The 23,683-nt window shown below is 39.4% G+C and overlaps 1 protein-coding gene across 1 annotated transcript; it reads left to right on the top strand.

The window, feature by feature from the left end:
* Window positions 1-299: 299 nt before the first annotated feature.
* Window positions 300-19,532, top strand: hsd17b12b (hydroxysteroid (17-beta) dehydrogenase 12b). Its single transcript, XM_084357967.1, has 11 exons — window positions 300-643; window positions 8,275-8,321; window positions 9,881-9,956; window positions 10,659-10,766; window positions 11,080-11,144; window positions 11,542-11,586; window positions 12,289-12,323; window positions 13,789-13,870; window positions 14,637-14,702; window positions 16,122-16,271; window positions 18,335-19,532. The coding sequence occupies exons 1-11, from the start codon at window positions 466-468 to the stop codon at window positions 18,440-18,442; spliced, it is 960 nt and encodes a 319-aa protein (XP_084214093.1). The 5' UTR covers window positions 300-465; the 3' UTR covers window positions 18,443-19,532.
* Window positions 19,533-23,683: the final 4,151 nt, after the last annotated feature.

Below are 23,683 nucleotides of genomic sequence, written 5' to 3' on the forward strand. Positions count from 1 at the left end.
AGAAAACGTGTGTGATTTATACAACATTACACTGTAGGCGACTGGAGACACACAAATAAATACATCTATGACTATGAATCATGTTAATATCTTTATATGATAAGTAAGACATAAGCATACATTTTAAAATATCATAACAGATCAGTAAATGCCGTATTACATTTTTTTGACATGTTTACAGAAGACGGGACTGATGACATGGAGGGCTGTGGTGTAACAGTAGGTGGTAGTACCGCTCTGATTTGTTAAAATATCCTCGCAACACCAGGAAGAGAAGAAGAAAACGGGCCAATCACGGACAGCCAAGCGCTGATGCGGAAGTGTCCAACGCGGAAGTCGCTTCTTGAATCCTTTTTGATGCACGCATTTGCACTTTGAGCACTTCTCAGCGCATTACAACAGAGGTTATAAGTCGAGGCGTTAGTACTGACAGATAAAACAGACAGAGGTGAGTGTGTTGCCGGTATGTCGTCCAGCGGAGAAGTAGTGTTACGGGCCCTGGAGGCGCCGCTGTTCTGGCTCGGTGCTCTGACCGCGGCCTGGTTGTCTGTGTGCTCCGTGTACCGGCTGCTGTCCGGGATCAAGGTGTGGGTGCTGGGCAACGGGCGGCTCGTCTCTCCCACCAAACTGGGGAAATGGGCAGGTGAGAAACTGGGACAATAACCTGACTGACTCAGGTTAGGATGGTTAGTGTCAGACAGTTAAACCGTGTAAGCAACATTTAAGCAAAGAGATAGTAGCCTGTATTTTCATTGATTACATTAAAGATAAGATATATTACAAAGCACACAGGACAAATAATGTCTTCTTAGCTGTGTACATTTTATCAGTACAGTCATACAGAAATGTTATCGTTCAGATTTCTGGTGTCTCCTTTGCAGCTGTAGCATCAACTTTAATCTGAACATGAGGTTTGTTTAGTACTTGTTAAGCTGAGGAAACATGTTCTCCATTGTGGTTGTATTAATCAGCCAGTCTTTCTTTAAACATGGAAACAAGCTGCCAAAAAGTCGGAAAAAATATCAAAAAAAGGTTTCAGAAGTGACAACAACAATGACAATAATTTCTCTGACAAAAGTTTTTCATTGTCACGATTTAACAGGGTTTGGAACGTTTCTGCGTTCCTGTGAAAAAGTAACTTAACATGGAGCACTGTTCAGTGACCGCTGCCAAAAGTTATAGTCTGATGCACGTCTGACCACATCCAATCATTGTTTTGTAGTTGATGTATGCAGGAGCTGAAACTAACATTTATTTTAATTATCGATTAATCTGCAGATTATTTACCTTGATTCATCGTTTAGTCTTTAAAATGTCAAAAACAATAATGAAGTGCCCATCGCAATTTCCCAAAGCAACGTCTTTAAATTGCTTCTTACAACCAACAGTTGAAACCAAAATACTCTTTATTTTCAATCATAAATGACAAAAAGCAGCAAATCCTTAGATTTAAAAAGCTGGAACCAACAAATATTCAACATTTTTGCTTGAAAAATGACTGAAATCAATGAAATGATCATCGATTTAACAAAATACTCAAAACTAAACAATTAATTAACTGATCTTTGCAGCTCTTGCAGCAGCTCAGCTTTAACACTAGCCTCTTATTGAATTTGTGAATGATATTTCAATTTAATGTTTGATTATTTGTAGCAACAGCAAACAGCCTTTTTATTAAATGACTTATAAATGTAGCATTAAATGAAATCTTTAAATTCCATGGTTGTAAATGTACCAACAAACCTTGCTTGGCTCTTTCAGATTATCGACCACAGATAACAGGACGTTGAGCAATGAAGACCTGCAAGCTCTGAACCAGCTTGCCTAAGGAACTGTGTTTAGGAAACACTTTGTGCCTCTAATATGTGTATTTACTATTTATTTCCTGTAGTTTCTATAAGAGAGAAATTTACTTTAGTGACTTAAACAGTAGTTCTATACTGGTTACAGTATACAAGTATACAAGGAAGGGACAAAAATCTGAAGCTTCTCTGATATAATATAGTCTAGTACAACACCACTTTTAACTATCCTCAGAAATACGGCTGCAATTCACTATTATTTTCAATGTTGAATAATCTGCTGATTATTTTCATGATTAATTGCTCTATAAAAGTAATTTATAAAGTTTGAAAATGATGAAAATGTCAAAAATGTTGTTTCCCAAAGCCCAAGATGACATCGTCGAATGTCTTGTTTTGTCCACAACTCAAAATACTTCAGAAAATAGTCAGAGATAATTTAATAGTTGATGACTAATTGACCAACCGATTAATTGTTGCAGCTCTTCTCAGAAATAAACAAATTGTTGAATTTTTCAGAAATGTGTAAATTAAACTGAGACTGAACATTATAAACTTCATACAGGTAGGGTTCATGGCAGAATTGTTGTGTTGGATTGCATTAGATTGTACAGGTGTACCTACCGGTAAATCGGTCACTTTATGTAAATTGCAAGCAGACACATGCCATTTTTGCATCTTGATCTGAACATGTCATGAACACCCTGTACAGTACAGCTGTGTCACAGCTGTCTTGCATAATAAGTCCTACCCTGACTGTTTCATGGTTCACACTGATGATTGTGAAGTCTTCTGGTATGATTTCAGCACACTTTGTTCCAGCAACAGCAGACTACAGCATCAGTCTGTGATATGTTTTTCACATTAAATAAGGAACGGGCAGGGAATGATCAGCCTTTTGTTATCAGGTGTAAATTGCAGTAAATCTTATGATTGGATTACAGCTCGAGGGGATTATCAAATCAGACTGAATACTGTCCATCTGTCCAACCTGCTCACTGACTGAACCTTGGACCTTTGAACAGACTGCTGCTGGGATTGCTATAATGTTGGCAAGTCCGGTGTTCAAGGTTCACACCATAATACAAAAAAAGCTGTTCTCTGTATGATTAATAATCATTCTTGCAGCATTTCAAAAGAGCTTGGAGAGACAGAAGCTTGGAAAGAAATGGGACAAATTTAAAGTATTTTTAGGTACAGTTCTATTACATCATGTCCTACATGGTCAGTAGAGCTGCAACAATTAGTCAAGAGAAAGAAAATGTATCTTATGATAAACAATAAATTATTTCAATCATTTTTCAAACATAAAATGTCAAATATTTGTTGGTTCCAGCTTCTTAAATGTAGGATTTCCTGGTTTTCTTTATAATTTATGATGGCGAGAGTGCTGTGCATTTGTACCTTTTTTTTTTTTTACATTTTATAAACTAAACAATAAATCAATTAAGCATGAAAAGATTAATCAATAATGAAAATAATCATTAGTTGCAGCCTTAATTGTCAGTGGGAATCCCAAGATGAAGAACAAAACTCTTGTTAAATGTCTGTTTTGAGGTTTTCATGCATATTTCCCAATCAAAAGATTGTCTGTCTGTATTTATCTTTTAACCTGGACACTTGGCTCCTTGGCATTTTATAATCTTTATCACAGTCTTTCTCAACCTGTGCATTCATGGTCACATCAGTCTGCTTGAGAGACTCAGATGTTTTGAGGATGTGAGCTGAAGTTGCCTTTGATCTTTTTGTGTGCAGCTAAAAATAAAAAACGCGTCAGATGGGTTTTTTATTTTTGGATTACACATGCAAAGTGATTCAGAATATCCAATGAGGCGAAGGAGCCCGTTGGCCTCGGCTGCTACTTTCATTCACAAACTTTGCCTCAGTGAAGTGGACTTGATTGAGAGGATGGCCTGATTATGTAACGGGACCAGAGCCATTCATAAATGAGATGCATGATCCTCAGGATTCTGGTTCACTGGTACCACAGCTCACTTTATCTGTGTATGTGAGAGAGAGAGAGAAAGACTGAGAGAGTGTGTGGCAGTATTACAGAGAACCATTGTAGTGGTATCTTACGGAGACAATGCTTCGATTGTTCATAATATAGCTGCCTTGTTATATTGTAATAAAAAGGCAGCTGGTTATAAATGAAGTTCATAAGACACATTAACATGTATCTAAAAAGAAAGTTATAGCTACCTGTTAATTCCTCACAATCGTGTCAGTTCACATGCTGTCTGATGTATATTTTCAATTCATTTTAAACCATTTAAACACAAATAATGCAGATATATACAAATACAAAGCCCTTCTATAGTTATGATGTGCTTTTTTTATTTTTTACAGAGATGACAATCTAAATATCATAGCTGCACACATACAAATGCAGCACTTGGTAGAATTTGACACCTATGTTCCTCCATTTAAGTAATAATGTATATTATAAACTGGATCACTTAATAAAAACAAGCCCGTTGGTGACCCAAAATAGCATTTATCTAGCCTAACAGAGTTTGGGCTCTGCTGCGTGTCCACCATTACGTACATGTGTCAGTAGTTTCATTTGTTACAAACATAGTCAATGTTATCGTTTCAGATTTTTGATTATTTTTCATTGTTGGTTAATCTGCAAAAAATCGTTATGTAGTTTAAAATGACAGAAAATGGTGGAACAGGCCAAGCATAATTTTACAGAAGTCAAAGTGGCACAGGGCTCCAGGGTGTGACTATTTTGGTCGCACATGCGCGCAGAAAAATGTCGAGTGCGACTACACATTTTCTTTGGTCGCACTGGTGCGCCTGAAATGTAGTTAGCAAGAAGTCAAATGAAAATGTTTTGCTGGGAGCACCTAAATTATGTGCTGGTGCACCTATATGAAAATGTTAAATCTGGAACCCTGTGACACCTTTTTAAATGTCTTGTTCAATATTATCAGAGAATTTCAAATGATTGATTATCAAAGTAATTGCTGATTCATTTTCTGTCAATTGTTTAGTCGACTGAAGGTTTCATACTACATCCCTGTTACTTGATCAGTCACTGTTAGGGCTGGAACTTTTGCTTTAGATCCCTTCTTACAGAAAGATAACCTGTGTGGGCTAATCCTTCCAGTACAGTTTTGCTAACGGACCAAAACATTTATGTTCCAGACCATGCCCACACATAGATTGCAGTTATTGGTAGAATTAATTAAACATGTCCTCTACCAATTATTTCTTCATGAAATACTTTCTGACAAATACATGTGCTGTTGCTCCCCTAGCGAAAAGAGAGGAGGAGTCTGGAAGTAGGGCAGGACTTTGGCTTGTCACGAATATTGAAAAGTGGGATACGTTGGGCAAATCCTCAATAAGTCCACTTTAAGTGGAGAAGATGTAAAAAGGTGAATTGTTTCCAGTCCTTCAATTACATTCAACAATAAAATGACTATCAAACTGAGCACCCAAATGGGGACAGATAGTAGCGCTATCATCACCTAGCCTAGTCCGACCTACTTTTGTAGAAGACAGCAGTTCTTAAAATAGCCCTTGTTTTATTTGACTGAAGGGAACATGCACTCAGCTGTAAAAGCTTTTTTTTTTCTGTTCCGACTGCAAAACATTTCATTCTTAAAACATCTAAAAATAACCCGGCCTATGTTTCCCTCATCATTGTGCCTGCAGACTCTTCATCACTCTCCCCTCCTCTTCTCTGTGCTATTTTTAGTTGCCCCCAGGATCCCCCATGTTCGTGTTTGTCATTTTCTCTCCTCTTTCCTCCCCCACTCCCTTCTGTTTGGCTCTGCTGCAGCCCTAGAGGATGCTTGGCACCTCAGCATCATCTGTACTCAGGAAGATCACACAAAGGGGAGATGGGTACAGCAAAGGGCAGATAGACAGATGAGTAAAAGGAGTAAATAGTATTGTCAAAATAGAGAAATTTGCTAAAAATAAACTTTATTGTCTCTGCAGGGATATTTGTATTAGACATTGTGGCATCAGCACAAAAAACATTTCATGAAAGCTGTAAGAATCAGGAGGGTAGTGCTCAGCAATATGGCTTAATTATGATATATTTGTCTGTTAAAAATCCTAAAAATTCTCAAATAAAAACAAAATTGATCTGATTAAAGAAGCTCTAAGCTGATATGCCAGATATCAGCGCTGATTCTGACGGTTATTCAGTCACGCTGGACCTCCAACTCAGTTTTTAGTGCTGCAACAATCCCATGCCTCACACTATATTACTTATAGTAATGGCATCCGATTGTTACTCTGTATTGAGATGATACCCTGAGTTGAAGTGTTGGGAGATAAAAAGTTGCATTGGTGCAGCTCTAGTTTAAATAATATAACAAGTGAGACTATGACACCAGACAGTTCTTGGTCTCATACGACCGTAATCACATCATCATGACCACTGCGTGACCAAATAAAGACATAGTCCCCTCATTCATTTCAGTGAGGCACTGATAACCTGTAAGTTTGAAAATCCTGACTTGTATTATAAACTGCTGTGCCTTATTGTGGCATTTAATAATCCTATAAACCAAGGCTACAACCAATGATTGTTTTCATCATTTATTAATTTGCCATTGCCATTATTTTCACAATTGATTGATCATTTATTTGGTATGTAAAATGTCAAAAACAATGCTCATCATTTTCCCAGAGCCTTTTTTTTGTCCAATGAACAGGCCAAACCCTAAAGACTCTTCATTTGTTAGGATTTATGACAAAAAGTGGCACATTCTTTAATTCAATAAGCTGGAGCAGGCAAATGTCTGACATTTTTGCTTTTAAAAGGACTGAAAGGATTAATCGATTTTATATATGAGTGGGCGATTCATTTCCTCGCAATTGACAAATCGGTTAATCGACTAATCGTTGCAGCTTTATTTCAAATTAAACCATGAGACCTTAAATAACCCAGAGCCCACTGGCAGCCCACAAATAACCAAAATAATGCCAAAAAACATTGAGCGCATGTTTTTCAAGTGTTTTAATCTCATGTTTAGACTCAGGTTGGTCTCAGGTAATGGCCTTTGTTTTAATGAGCTTAGGAGTCTTAAGGCCCTGAGTCTGACGGACCCTAGAGAGGTTGTCCTGCTCAGTGCGCCCAGCCAGACTGATGTAGTGTGACCTAACCATCCCGCCAAAATTCCCCATCTTAAGTACACTTCACTCTGACAAGTAGGTCTAAACTGCAATGCAAAACAAAAAGGAATAAACTAGCATAAAATAAGAACAGAATTATTACACAAAAACTAAAAACTTCAGATGAAACACTATCCTCAAGTTTACACAAAGATAAGTAGTTGATCTTTAAGCTTCTCAGAGGGACATAGGGACACATTGCAACGCCCTAACTCTCCATCCCGCTCCCCATCCACTCATTGTTATATTTAGCCAGAGGTGTGATGAATAGTTCCTTCTGAAAGATGGGAATAGCTAAAAATAGGCCCCTGCTGCTGCTGCTGCTGTTTGTGCCAGGCAGTTCCAGGGCATCCGTTCGCTCGACTGCCACTGATGACAGAGAGGTCCTAACTTTCCCTCTCCCTCTCCCTCTCTTTGTCCTCCTTATTCACCTCGGCTGCTCTCCATGTACCCGGTCCTGCAGTACATCTGTCTACACTGACATTCAGCCCTTTACCCTTGAAAGTCAATTTATTTTTATTTTTCTAAAGCTTTTTGTGCTTGGCCATCCTTGGTGGTTCTGCGCTGCACTTTCCAGGGATCAGTTGTCAGTCAAACAGTCCTTCACTGACATATTTATCATCAGATTTCTGTGGTGATAAAGTTCCTGGAGGTGGCGCTCTTCATCTGTTTTTCTATAGCGACGGGCACTGCTTAGTTTCCCTTGCTCTTATGTTGTAATCTTGATCTTCCAAAAAGGAAGATAAAGAAAACAAATATTTGCTTATGAGTCTACAGCAAGAGAGATAAACCGTCTCTGGTCTTTTCTTCTGTGGAAACATTTCTTTTAAATAGCTCAGCTAACATTTCAGACTAAAATGAGCTCAGATTGTGAAGGCGTGGTCTGACACTGAGCTAACACAGCAGGGAAATCTGTTGAAACTGTGCTTAAGGCCACAAGTTCAAGGCTAAATACTGATACACATTAAATGTGTGGCAACTCCTTTATGAAATAGTCTAAATGTCCAGGTGAAGCTATGTAGACACACATGTCCACATACTTTTGTCTCAGTTTGGTTCAAGGTTTTTCATTGTTAAAGATAAGCTCTTTATCTCCAATTAAGCAAAATATACAAAGACAGTAACTTCCTTCTCTTAGTTTTAATGAACCAGCCCTTTGAGCCCCAGTTTTATGCTCATGGAAGGAAACTATGGGACTACAGTAGATGGAGAATATGGAGAAGCATATCTTGCTTTAATTAATCAGTACTACATCCCAGTTACTTGTATACAGTATACAGTATATGCTTTAACCTGCTAATTCAGTCTCTTTCTGTCCCTTTTCCTCTTTCAGTTGTGACAGGAGCCACAGACGGGATCGGGAAAGCTTATGCGGAGGAGGTAAGATTCCTTGGACTCTGGACATTTTCGGACTTCTAACCGAAAAAACACACCGCAGTGAAAAGAGGTGGCGGGAGATGAGTGGAATTTCTCTCTGCCTTTGTCAATCATTTCTTCAATGTGAAGTAATTTGTAAAAGTGAGCCTTAAAATAGTGTTGTACATGTCATATGTTGGTTTTGCTAGAACATTTAGGTTTGTATTTGTTATATCTCATATTCAGGTCATTTTAAGGCTTCTGTTGTTTCTTTTTCACGCTTAATTTTATTTCATTTCGAAGTAACCATTTAGAAAGCCACCTAACGATGCCGAAATAGGATAGCCTCATAGCAACACCTTTTTTGAATTGTTAGATAAATTAAGTGTTACGCAGCACAGAAGAACGGCCCAGTTTATATATCTTGTTGACTTAGTGATGCTTGCAGAGGCCTGGAAACATCTACGATTATTCAGTTTGCCTGAGTAATGCTGCATTCCAGTGGACTTGAAAAGAACAACCTCCGACACCAAAAAGTGCAATGGAAACTTGGGCTAGGTCCACCAAGCTCGACATAAACACACATGGCTTCACAGCAGTATGATGGCACCCACAGAGAACAATTACCTTTTCATCACTTGTCACCTTTGTAAAGTGTTTGTGTTGTGAAAAGCACAGTGCCGCTTTCGTTTCCTCTCAGTTGGTTTGTGCTTGATAGAGGTTTTTGTGAGCATTTGGCACGAGCCTTCACCTCACTGTCTTTTTTCACGTGTTTTAATCTGTTACATCAGCTGCTGTGGTTGCTTGAGAAGTTCAGAGACTTTCCATACAAACATCTGCTTGCTGTGAGCGTCCATGTTTTCCCAGGCAGATTTACTGGGATGCATTTACATTGTGACTCGGAAATATCGACTACCGACTTGCTGCATCACTTATCCCTTTTGGAGGCTGGGTGAGCTGGTAGCTTTCCTGAGCACAAACTGACACGTAGGTGACTGATGGGGTTGCCTAGCCCATTGAGTTGTCTGTAGTGATTCCAAAGACACCGATTGGTCAAAAGCTGGAAATCCCAGCGTCTCTCCAAATATTACCATGCAGTAAACCTACCAAACGTATGTGCTCATGGATCTGATTTCAACACGTGAAGCCAAGTTTACATGCAGAAGCCAAAATCTTCAGAATAAAACAAAAAATGTAACTCAAAGCAATGGTCTGTACTTACAAATGGTTCAAAACAGAAATTACAGGTACATACTGTATGTATACGTGTACAGAAGTAGGATTACAGTAACAAAACTGTATTTTCGAACACACCTTGTGAAATCATGGATACAAAATGTTCAAGCTGACAATACCAACATTACAGGTACAAAACTTTTTTTCAAGCACATGAATGATTTCACATTCCATAAACAGACACCTCTGTTTAAGGCCACTTCCACTCTGTTATCTACAAACTGACTACTAAAATAGCTCACCTGCTGAATTAACTTCATGACTTCTATTACTGTGCTGCCTGGATGCAATATGTGTTGAAATGCTCACACAGGTCGCCTCTGTTGACCTGTTTTTTGTGTTTGCAGCTTGCCCGCAGAGGCTTCTCCATCGTGCTGATCAGCCGCTCTCAGGAGAGGCTGGATGACGTATCCAAGGCGATCTGTGAGTCGTGTGCATGTTTATGTCATCTTTTTTTTTAAAGAAAATAACCTGATGTAAATGCAAACAACACGTCTGACATGGAAAACTAAAGGAGAGTGACGATTTTTGTAGACAGATATCACTTTGAAATGCAGTTTGTAGCTCAATATTACTCCATTTAATCCATCAGTTGAACTAATTCCACATTTTAGAGTCGAGGGAAATCAGCAGGACCTGTGGTCCAAAAGCACAAGACTAATATAGTGTTAAATATGACAGCTGCTAGACTGGAGTTCAATCCTAATGATCCATGTAGTTATATGGCCTCATTTATCCTAAATCTGAAATGTTGCATTCATATTGCACTGTGTGATGGTCCAACAGGACGACATGACAAACGACTAAATTGGATTGCATTGAATTGCATGTTTTTCGCAAGTGATCCTTTATTGAGTGGAGATTCGGCAGGACTCTTATGGTTATGAGGCTGTAAAGCCTCCTGCCGGGGTTGAAAGTGAATCTGTCCAATTAAATGAAAGCTTTCTCTTAAGGGAGGGATATCCTCATTGATGATGAAGGATTATTTCAGGGTTTAATTATTTTTTTGCTCTGCTCTGCTCTTCCCTTTCCAAGTGACTATTTTCATGAACTTTACACAAGTGATTTCTGCTGTCTCATAAATAAATGCAAAATTTTAATGTTTATGCATATTTGCGCCCTCAGCAAGCAAATGTGGCGTGGAGACCAAGACGATCTCAGCAGACTTCAGTGCTGTAGACATCTACTCGAAGATTGAAGATGGACTTGCAGGACTGGAGATTGGAGTTTTGGGTAAGATTGCAGCAGGTGCTTAGGCCACCTCACTTTTAATAAAATTCAATTAGTCGGTCAGATAAGATGGTAAATTCAATCTGAATCCTGGCCTGCAGACATGAGGAATGCTGTATAATCCACTGTGATAAATGTATAATCATAAAGGTTAATTTATCCAGCCTTTTTCAGCCCTTTGCTGCCCTCCTAAGATTGAAGAGAGGAATAACACTCTGAAGTGCATATTAGAAAAATGTTCTTTTCATCCATCAGTTTGTCAACATTTTGTAGCATTTTGAATGTCACAGTGCTGTTATTTTTCTCTTGTTGACAGTGAACAATGTTGGAATATCCTACTCTTACCCTGAATTCTTCCTCAACGTCCCCAATCTTGACACTGTGAGTTAAAGGTTTATTGTTATTTGAATTGCCATGAATGTAAAAATGATTTTTTCATACAGGCATTTAACAGATCAAATGTTTGTAACATATTTTAGGAGATTATGAGGAATTAAAGTGCTAATGATTGTTCTGTTTTGATTAATATCTCCACTAAAAACTGGATCCTCTTCAGTTTGCTGTATTGACAGTTGTGGTTTATAATTGAGCTTCATAAAATTAAACTACACAAAGGTGGCCAGCTGAGTAAGACCTGATCAAATACTGTACATGTACTGTAACTTAAGAACTTATCCTTTGATTTATCTAAGTTGGGGAACAATGATAACGTGCAAGTAAAGACACAAACACACACGATAGTCAAGTCGTAGTAATGCTCCTGTTCTTCTTGTTTCAGTTCATCGACACCATGGTCAACATCAACATAACATCAGTTTGCCAGGTGAGTGTCAGTACTTGAAAACATTGATGAAATTGAGGCTTTCTGACTCTGATCAACAAAAAAATGTTTTCTTTTTAACGTCAAAGAGAAAACAAATCGTAATACTAGCACCAGTATTTCCTCTTCAAGTTGATGTTGAGTAGAGGCACCTTTGTCTCAGTCTGCACAACATGGACACTGACTTGTAAATGTTTGTTGTATGTCTCACTGTGAGATCTGGGTTGCCTCTGAGTTATTAAGTTTGTCCAAGTAGACTCAAATGCTGATATAGTTTGAGATCCTCTGTCAGGTATTCCCACAGACCAATAAAGACATCCCCCACACACGCACCCACCCACGCACACAAACACAACACGGAGACATAAAGCGTAGTAAGTCACTTCCGTCCCTGTTCTCCATGTTCGGTAGTTCCCAGAGCAACAGCTAAAGTCCACCCACTCTGTTAGCACTTAATTTATGTCATTCAATATTTCTTTAAACTGCTCCCTCTGCTATCATTATCATTTCCTCTCTCTCTTTGTCTTCTCTCCCCGATCACCTCTTCACACACAACCCACACACACACATTTACAAATGTGGATGCACGCCTCCACACACTTGTCCACAGCCCACACACATTAAGAGCCTTTCTTGTCAGCTTTACTCTGTTTCTCACACTTGTCACTCTCTCACTCTCTTCCCCTTTGTGTTGTTTTTTTCCAGATGACGCGTCTTGTTTTACCTGGAATGTTGGAGAGGTAAGTTTATCTGGCTTTATCAGCAAGAGATAAATTAATACATAACTAATGTAGGTGGATATTATGTTAATAACAACAGCACAAATGCAGAAGGCAGCACAAAAATTGATGCCAAGTTTATTTCTAAGTTTCATTGCCAAGTCATCAAATACTGACACTTTGGGATGGCGGGTTGTGTCAGCTGCCATTCCAAAGCATCAGTTGATAGTATAGGGAGTGACGAGTTTGGTCAATTTTACTTACCTAGCCCAAAATCACAATCACATTGCCTCAATGGGCTTTACAATCTGTACAGTGAACGACATCCTCTGTCCATTCGATTAGTGTGAGGAAAAACTTGCCATGTTGAGGGGAAAAAACCTTTTAACGGTTGACAAAAAGAAGATGGAAGAAACCTCAGGAAGGGGAGGGATCCCTCGCATGTACAGAAAAGAACAACAAAATCACAGTTTATAAGTTACATTGACAGAATATCTGATACAAATTATAATAAATGTAAATGTGTATGGATCCAGGAGACGACTGAGCAGGCCAAGGCATCGCCAAATGGTGCCCGAGACCACACAACCTCAGTGGTGACCTGGAAGAGGGCAGGTCACACAGGATAATTAGTAATAGACAGAGCGATAAGAGTGAAGAGGCCTCAAATTTTACAGAAATACAGATATAAGGAGATCGTAAAAAAGATCAATATGTGAGGCAGCAAGAGCCAGGAGAGGTAGAGGGTCCCAGGGGCCCGTGGTCCATCAGAAGGGAGCCTGAATGAAAAGAGAGGAGGAGGAGGAGGAGGAGGAGGAGGAGGAGGAGGAGGAGGAGGAAGCTATACAGAGTGAGAGAGCGACACAGCTTGCAGCTTGTGGGGACAGAAAACAAAACAAATGTTAAAGAAATGGGATGTTAATCAGAATAAGCAGATTGTTTCTCGTTGGCAGGACAATGTGAATTCTAATACTATAGGTAACTCATTGTGTTCTATACAAAATATGTGTGCATACAAATTTCATGTCATATATGACATTTAGATATTTTTTGCAAAAGCTAATACTGTTAATGGATTATTACTTTTTGGAAAATGTAATTGTTTTCATGATACATACTGTACATCTGTCATTTCTGTAATTGTAATGTTGTCTAAAGTCTGAAGACCTTCACTTCATATACACAAACAAACAGATTTTTTCCTTTAAAACATCATTAACCTATAGTTTAGATGAAATATTGTATGATAGCACCTCAGGCTGGAACAAAATATCCTCAGATTGTAAACATTTTAGTGTTGATGTTACTGTATCTTTGTGTCTATCAATATCTACCAGCTCTTTGATGTACGACGAGAGAAGTTTTGGTTCAACCTGCAAGCACACACATTACCATGTTCTTACTCCTGTCTGGGATTGATCTCAGGCTGAAGTGTTTGTTTCTTTTCAGTATAAAATAGCATTTGCTCATATCTTTCTGTTTCCAGGAAAAAGGGGGCCATTCTCAACATCTCCTCTGCCAGTGGGATGTACCCTGTTCCTCTCCTCACCGTCTACTCTGCCTCCAAGGTAATTGCAATACATGGTTTAAGACCTTTTCTCCAGTTGTTAACTGAAGTGTTATCTATAGATGCATCCCAGCATCATAAACGGTTTACATCTTACCATATAATGCAGTCCATGGGGACAAATCCATCTTTGTTATGAATAAATTATGAATTACTCTGTCTAATCCACCAACATATATTGAGGCAAAACTTATCTACTGATGGATGTTAGTTTAACATTTATTTGGACGTAGGGATAAAAGGAGGGATCGTCTTTTTTATATTTGCTGTTTTAATTGTTGCTTATAAATAAGTCGCTGACTAACTCGGGTCCCGAGGTAGTGTACCAATTAAAAATGTTTATAGGAGCATGTGGCCTCATAATGTTTTATAACCGTCTCATGTGTGTTTGTTAGTTTAAAAACAGCCTGCTGTTCACAGTTTCAGCTGATTAATTTGCTGGTTTGTACTGGGTCATGTTGATCCTCTAAAACTCTGTTTTCTGAAATACAAGTTTAAAAGTGCATCTACAATCCATCTAGGGTGAATCTCAAGTTTAGTGCTCGATTTAATGATCATCTCAGTTCATTACAGCTCCCATTAACATTGTGAAGGTACATTGTTCACGGACTGTGCACATAATTCTTCTTTGCTAGCTGTTGCAGAGCAAATTGTCATTCTTATTCTTTTGAGAAATTAAATCCCATGGCTTTTTGGTGTTTGATGCCAACTTTTTCTTCCTGGAATTAGAAGTTTTGGCATTAATTACATGCTTTTATCTTGTATAGGCATTTGTGGACTTCTTTTCACGAGGACTTCAAGCTGAATACAAGAGCAAAGGCATCATCGTCCAGGTAAATCGTGAACCGACCTTCGTTCCACTGCTAAAGCCCACATTGTTTTTATGTGTTTGGTGGTTCATAATTGTAGTTAAAATGCTGTTTAAAGCTTATAGGGTGCCTTTTGGTAAACTGGTATTTTTCAACCTGGACCATATTTTCCCATGTTTTTGTGTCTTAGTGACTTACAGTGACTTACAGGGACAACAATGTTTGAAATTGGCCCAGTATTGAGTGAGACTGCTGCAGCCGGCAGCTGCAAACAGACTACAGTGTAATCCCTGCAGGCAACTGCACACCGTGAAAGAACATCTACTCCAAGTGCTAGTTTCTGTTATGACAAGCTCATGTTGCTATTTTTAGGCCTTGTCAACATTAAAATGGATATTTTTTCCCTCCATCTACAAAAAAAATCCTGTCCACACGACCTTCATTTTACAAAATATTTTCCGTACATATGACATCGCAAAGGTGATTACAAATGCTGAAACAGGCATGCTGGGCCAGTAGGTGGCGATAAAGTCTACATCAACAATACGTGAAATACTAGAGAAGAATATTCTGAGCATGTGCAGTGAACTTTTTCCCCTTCGGAGGTAGTGACTTAAAAACAGAAGAAGTAATAGCTAATCATTCATTTATATATATAGTTTTTCCATACCGCCGCCTCAGGTGCTATGGAAAAATTGAAAGCAAAAGGTGCTTCATTTGTCTGGACAGACAACAGGGTGGAACAAATTGAGGTGTGGTGTCATCGTTTCCCCAAATGCTCCAGTTTGCATGTACACAGAAACTGGGGCTTTTAAAAGAATGCACTGTAGAAGGTGTTATAGGTGTTATTGTGGACAAGAGGCCCAAAGGTAAAGGAAAATGTCCGTTTTGCAAAATATCTGTATTAGTGTGGACAAGGCCTCGTGGTGGAAAGGATCACTACAGAGATGGACCTTTTTGTTGAAAAATTACATCATTTTTGTCTAACCAGAAACAGCCACTCACCAGTGCCACCAGACTCCATTTGCAGAAACAGTTATTTTATTGTAGTTAAACAGCATTCACTCATACTCGCCCGAAAAACAAAATAAGACTTAACAAAGCCATCCTGGTTAGTCTTCCCACTGTCGAGACTTCTCTGGTTGATATAAACCCTTAATTTACAGAGTTTGATGTGAAAATATTGAGAGAGGAGCGAGAGCAGGGGCAGACATCAGAGATGCAGTGTGACAAAACAGAGCCAGAATATTTTCACATCTTACATAGTGTAACATCCAGTTGCTGTCTCCATTAGTTACTTAGACACAAAAACATGGGAAAATATGATCCAGGCTGAAAAATACTAAAGTTATCCTGAACTAATGCGGTCTCAACACATTGATACTTTACCAAGAAACATTTTTCATCTCTGTAACCAATGTGTTTCCTTGTTTCTTTCACCAGAGTGTTCTTCCATTTTTCGTTGCAACCAAGCTGAGTAAAATCCGACGCGCTACGCTGGACAAGCCCACTCCAGAGCGCTACGTTTCAGCAGAGCTTAACACTGTGGGTCTGCAGACCCAGACCAATGGCTACCTGCCTCACGCCATTTTGGTAAGTCTTGGTATGTAACACGAGTAGCAAAGAACAGAGTCTACTGTCTACTGTAAATACATGAAGTGAATAAGAGAAGATTTGGAAGAACAATTCACTCGTTTGATTTAATTTGATTTGCTCATTTTGAAAAGCAGCTGTTGATGTCTCTAAATATATATATAAAGTAGCCTGAATGGAACCAGATTTCTATTTTCTGCATGAACTGTCAAACAGTCTCTTTGTATAATGAGGTGAAACACATTTCAGGCTGCTGAAGGACAGAATTTATGTAACCAAAAGTACAGTTTATTCGCTCAATACATCATTACATCTGTAACTGTTCGGGCTTTTTGTTTAATGTCTGGCTGTAGCAAACAATGCTTGCCTGTTATGTACACCTTCACTGTTTTGTCATCTGCGTGTCTGCTGACCACTCAGAATGACTCAAGATCTGTTGAAAGTGCTCCAGCCAGTTGGAACTTAGACTCACACTGCAAGCCAAAGCTGCCTCCGCATATTGTGGGCCATTTATATAATCAGCCTGAACAATTGAAATGTACCTTTAGTGTTTGGTAGATAGTAGGAACACAGCTGGAGTAATACTACTTGAACAAAACTACAATCTTTGTAGAAGTAATAAATCGGATGCAGCGTAACACTCATTGGAAACACTCAGAGTTGTGTTACAGGCAGTCAAGGTCTCTAATGGCTACAGGACCGAAACCTCATCAGCAGCAATTTCACATGATGAAAAAGAGCTTCCTACCTGCTCATCTCTATTCACCAAATTAATATTGTGTAAACGGTTGCTAAAGCATCTGTCAAAAGGTAAACATTCCCTGAAATAATGGAGTGGGATGCTCCACTACCTTGCTGTATTGTCTGCATCCTAACACTGTAATTACTCTGTGGAGACCTGAGCGTCAGAAATTAAACGGAAGCACACATTTAGTGTCTTCATTTTTAGAACGGGTTACAGGGAACAACATTTTCTCCCTCCTGCTCCTCCATGTTGTGTCGGATGCTGTTGAACTACGTGACCTGAATATCAATGATCATGTTTATTGATATGCATATAAATAACAACACCATCCATTATAGCGTACAGGTGTTCAATAAATCATACTCGGCAGAGACGAGCCTTTGTCGATCCTGTGCAGTCAACAGTTTTTGTGCACATAACGTAAACGCAGCACAGATCTTTCCTGTCATCAGCTTGTATGTTTCACTAAACCACAAGCTGCAGACAAGTAGTGTGTGCTCTGATTATCTGATAATCCCTCTCCCTTCAATTGTGCAGTGCAGCTCCTCCCATCTCCCAGTAATAATCCCCAATTCACCAGGAGCTAATCAAGACTGCTGTAAAGCTGCAGTCTGCAACATTTACATGTAGATGTTCTGTCATCTTTGCTTTAGTTCATGTGTTTGTATATTGGTTGAATGCACAATTAAGATGCCATGGTAAATGATCTACAATAGAGAGCGGCAGGGATGACATATTTTTGTGGGCTAACATGGAAGTTAGCATCGCCCTGGTTCCCTTGACAAAAAGCCTATTGGACTTTTTCAGTTGGATTTTGTATTATTGCAGACACATTGCAACACAAGGTCACTTAAAAAAGCATTAAAAACAGTAGGTGGTTCTTCAACTGTTTCATCTGCCATGCTGTTATCTGACATTGTTAAAGTAGAGAAGACTGTATTGCTTTGTTTTGAACTTCCCACTAATTCATTATATTTAAACATGAGTTGCAAATTTGGTGAATCTGTCCAGCGAGATAAGATGACTGTATTTTACAACTGAAAGAACAAAGGTGTTGTCTTTGTACCTTTTTGATAACATCAGGAAGTGAAAGTTAAGTTTGTTGATGTGCGGCTACTGATGAGACTTTGAGCAAAATGGCCGTATGTTTGGCAATATGTTAGAAGAGCACTGGAATTGAAACGACACAATTTGTGTAAATTCTCTTTGCACAAACTTGCTTGTGACAGTTGTTGCTCCTGTGGGTTGGAAATTAATAATGAATGCTAATCTGTTATTTGTAAATGCCACCAGCTGACCATGTAATTTCCCTCTGTAGGGCTGGGTGACTACAGCTCTGCTCCCTGCCAAGATCCGCGACAGCTACGTGATGGGGATGAGTTTGTCCCAGCGCGCTCGTTACCTCAAGAAGCAGAAGCAGGGATAGAAAGATCGGCGACTGCAGCGGCTGGGAGCGGCAGCGACAGACAGAGGGGACCAGCTGTGTTAACCACTCGTCCAGCTATCATCACCATGGACCAAGAAGAGAAAACATGACAGATTCTGGGCAACATCTCAGTTTCCCTCCCTCTGATACTCCCAGTCATAGATGATGTGAGGCAGTATCTCGCCACAGTTGTTGTACATGTACTTACAGTCCAAACAGTTGTGTGAACATACTGAACAAGGTGTTGCTCTTCATTGAGTGATCAGCTTTAATGAATGGAACTCTAACATGGAAACTAAAAACAATTCCCAGAACCATCCATCTTTCTGCAAAACATCATCCAAAATTCAGCCTACATGTTAAAGGATAAGTTCACCCAAAAAGGAAAATTCATGCATTATCTACTCAACCCCATGTGGACAGAAAATCGAGTGAAGTTTTGTAGTCCAGAGAACATTTCTGGAGCTTCACAGAAAAACTGCATTGCAGCATTCTCCTAAACGACTGAAGTAGGTAGTTGTTTTAAACGTAATAAAACAACTGACAAAAGAAACCCACATAAAATGGCTCCATACCGCTTGTTCAGTGTAATCCAAGCCTCAGAAAGCCCAGAGATGCCAAACTGATTTGAAAAGATGTTATTTACGCACTTGGTACACGGTCGAGCTCGTGTGTAACACTAACACTTTTAGCTTTGCTGCTAAAGTGAAGATTTCAGTTTAAAAAAGCTTGTAAATGTACTTTTTGGGTGAACTTATACTTTAAGGGAAGGATATAAGTCATTTGGGTGTTTCTGAGGTTTGAGCCTCCCGTGAGTGTGTGGACCAGCTTTAAGCGACGTGGGGCTTCAAGCTATTTAGTATTAACACTGGAGGTGGTACGTACTTGCTACTAACATTTTCTAGAGCACTTAAACATGTTTTCAAGATTTAAAAGGATGTTTTTTGTGATAATGGCTTTCCGTTATTCCTTTTTTTTTTTTTTTTTATCATTTTCATATCAGAGGTTTCAAAGCACTCAGATTTAACACCTTTCTTTTTGAGCACCAACTCAAAATCATTAAAGATGACTTGTTTGCTTACATACTCAACTGATTGGTTCAGATTCATTCTTATGGTGTTACTGTTTCTATTCCATAACTCAAGAAAATCCTGTCAAGATGCATTTCATCGCGGTATAATGAGCGGGCGGTTTTGTTTGTGTGTGCGACAGTAAGTGTGTCACTACATTAAACTCATGTTTTCACCTGTGCTATCGGATTTACCAAAATGTTAAATTGAACCAAATGTACAGATGAAACAACAAATCTCTGACACATTTTTCTATTATTACTTTTGAAAACTACATGTATGTTATGTTTATGTGTTTGAAGGGTTTGTCAATAGTCTCTTATTAACTCAGATATCCTCTTTAAGTAAAACTGTATTCATTTACCTGGTTTCACTCATAATAACTGTTTAGGTGCAGCAGCAGCAGCTGGGGATCAAGCTCAGTTCTGAGGCTTTTCTCAAGGGAAATGGCACTGCTGTTTGTGATGAAAGCAGAGCAAGCCAGACCACCTGGATACCATTAGGATGCACTGGCTATAGCATTTGTCCTATCAGTCATCAATAAATATAAATTCAAATAAAATTATCCGGTCATCTGTCTCTTTTTGACTTTTGCTCATCTTTTGTTTTGGCTTACATGGCTGTAAGATTACGAGCATGGAGAGGACGCATTTTACTGTAAATTCATGGAAAGGCCTGATAAAGGAGCAGTTTTAGTTTTAATGTCTAATTTGGTTTCGTAATGTGACAAAATATGAATTAGAGATGCTAAGTGGCACCTCTGAGATACCATCACACCCAAACAGCCTCTGTAAAAACTCCTGTGTAATAAACCTGACCTATATACCCATATTTTATATTGTGTCCTTTTACAGCCTATCAATCAGCTCATATAACTTGCACGAGTTGTTTTACCATTATTCATCATTTTCACAGTCTATGCTAAAGTGTTGCTTTTTCACGCTCTGCCTCTTCCCTCCCAAACATCACCGTCCGGTTCCCATGCCAACAGTTTCTGGGAGATTATTCCGGTGCACTGGTATGGAAGCTGCGGAAATGTGTCATCGCTGACAATGTAGGTGGGGAGAGGAGCTCTGTGTGTGGAGGGATGCCCAAAGGAAGAATCGAGTGGGTTGCAGAGATGTATATAAAGAGGAGCTCACTGGTGCTCAGAGTCCACGGCTCGCTCAGACTCACACACACACTCTGTGATTTCACAGCAGAGTTTCAGAGCGGAGAGCAGATTGGAAAAAGAGCAAAACAGGATCTCTCAAATCAACTCTCATCAAGCAGAGCCCTCAGGACTGAATATTAAACAGCTCTCCCTGATTGACTATTGTCTCTCATTTTTGGCAATTTTTTTTTACATCCGTACCAAAATTTGTAGACTACAGATCAGATACACCAGACTTTTTAACAGGGCTCCCTACATCGTACGCCAATTCTAATCTAGAGCTTCATTTTCTACAGCTCGTCATCCTCACATTTGGGCCACCGTTCACCATGGCGACCAGCATGGACACGCTCCCTGCCCATCTGCTGCCTTTGGTGATGGAGGAGTTCCCCCAGTCTCTGGCCACAGCATGTGTCTGCAGGGCCGGACAACGTGAGCCCCGCCTCCGCTGCGTACAGTGTGGCATCATCGAGGAGGAGGAGGAGGACTGCTCCACCCTGGAGGAGGACCAAGCCCAGCGGTCCTTCTTGCAGACCGTGGAGAGCCTGAGGAGGAGCACCAGATGAGCTCCTCCAGAGGAACTTCTAGCATGACTGTGACGTGTGTGACCTATTTGGCTTCGCTGCAACCAGTCTGGAGACCAGCAGATGTCAACGGTATTAAGGATGAAGATTGTGCTGACGTAAAGCCTCTGTTGGTGGTGATATTTTGGTAAAGCTGTTACCACTGGTGGACACCATGTAAGGCAAAGGATGAGTCTGCACCGCAAGACATGAAAGAACTGTGATGGAGCGCTGCTGAGAGCTATAAAATGCTGGCAACGAAGAGCTGTTCTGCATATTTTATCTATATTTTCAAAGTAAATACGCTTTGTTGTAGAGTGATTTTCTGCAAAGCATTACTGTCACCTTGTCAAGTTGTTCTTATAATATTTACATGATTGCTTTTGATGTCCATATTGCCTACAAAGATTTTGACTTCAATATATAAAGCTGATTTTCTAACATTTATTTGGGGGTCTGTCTTTTCTATTATTGAGGTGAAAAACTGTTTTAATGTTGACAACTTGAACACTCCTCATACAATAAGTTTCCTGTCTATGTTGCTTGAAATCTAACACTAGGAGCTGTGTTTGTGAGGGGAAGTGTTTCAGGCCTTTCCATGTGGTGGCACTATTGATACACTTTTTTGAGCTAAATAGCACAAACTATGCTGCACACAACAATCCCTCCTCTCAGCCCAGCCTAACTGCATATTAACACCTGCAATCTGTAAAATTACCCCTTATGCCTGTGATAAAATTGAATCATGAATTTATTTTACCTTTGATTGTTCCTCAGACACAAACAGAAGACACAGTCATGAATCATGAGCCCACACCACTCGACTACAACACATTAGTCCCCCAGCAATCATGCAGTACCCTGCTCAGGCCTTGCAATACAAAACTAAATTTCACCCTTTCACCTGGATTCATTATTGCCTCTTATTCATTCATTTATTTATTTCTTTTACAAATCAGCCCTCCTATTCCTCCAATTAATTCCCACCATGTTTACTACAAAGGCACAATCAAGCTCTATGTCTGCATCATCGCTACAAAGTCAAGAATGTGATAGTTTTTTGTTTAAAAGGCAAAATCAAACAATTATGAAGCAGCTATTTCAGAATAAATGAGCACTTGCTTGAGTCATTGATATATCAGATATATTGGATTCTCCATTTCTGGGTGATTTTCAGAAAACAGCAAAAAATATTTTTGAAAAATACGCTCTGCAGATGTCTCCTCTGTAAATGAATTCAATTACAGACACTGTGTGGCAGCTGCAGCCTGTGTAATTTTTGGTTGTTATGTAAATAACTTTGTGATGGAGGCTTTTTAAAAAACGCACATGCAAGAGAAAAACTCTTTCTGTTCTTCTTCCTGTTTATTTCAGCGATCGCTGCAGTGGTGTCAAAGTCTGAGGCTGTTTTTCTCCTGCCAAAGCTTTGTGTGGTCCAACAGACTCGAGTCCACTGTTTGTTTAATAATTTAGAAACACCCAATTAAAACTTGATTAACTGATAAATAAACCTTCTTCTTTGACAAATAATATTTTCTCAACGAGATTGCGTAAGGTTCTTCTTTAATTAGTCAAAAGAGTTTTAGTTAATATTAACTGAAAGTACAAACCTCGCTTCTTCCGCCACCATTATTCCCTTTAGGTGTTGATGCACAGATAAAAGTTAGATGAAGCAATCTCCTCAAGTAACCCTCAGTTTGTCACTGAGTCAACGAGTTTTTAAATTAAAAAACTTGCCCACCAATTCTAAACATCCGTCTGTATACTCACATATTTCTGGTCAGGAGCAGGAGTCTATCCAAGGACAGGTCACAGGGCAAAGGCAGACAAGCAGCCACACTTACACTGACATCTATTGTGAGCGGCTGGCCTGTACTGTATGTATTCGGCCTGTGGGAGAGGGAAACCCACGCAAATACAGGGAGAACATGCAAACTCTGCACAGAGAGGCAGCTGCTTTAAAATTCAGGACATTCTTGTTGGGAAGTGACAAAACTGATTGTATTGAAGAAATATTTCATAGAGATATTTATTCAGTGCCCGGAGATATTCTGTTACCCACAAAATCTGCACTTGTGAGACTTGAAGCACGCTGCACATTGAAGCTGATAAACCACTCACCTATGATTCACTGTATGCTGAAGGGTTTCTCTCTACATTTTCTGAGATGATTGTCATTGAGAAAGCAAAGTCATACATACTGTAAGCTAACATATAAATGGTTTGTAAGAATTGGCTACCTTGAATTCATACTCCCAGCTAATAGGGCCAGCATATCACCAGAGTAGCTGCTAACTGCTGCTAGCTGGGTTCTTTTTATTTATCCAATATGGTAGCTGCTGTTAGCTCAGGTAGCTGTGCAGCTAGCCATTCTACCAGGGAAGTGTTGGTGTTTACACCGCCAGCACAGGAGCTTTGGACTGCTGGCAGAAAGAGGCTTCCAGGCCCGGGGCTA

Source organism: Pagrus pagrus (genome assembly GCF_965226575.1).
Source record: "Pagrus pagrus genome assembly, chromosome: 1".
NCBI lineage: Eukaryota > Metazoa > Chordata > Actinopteri > Spariformes > Sparidae > Pagrus > Pagrus pagrus.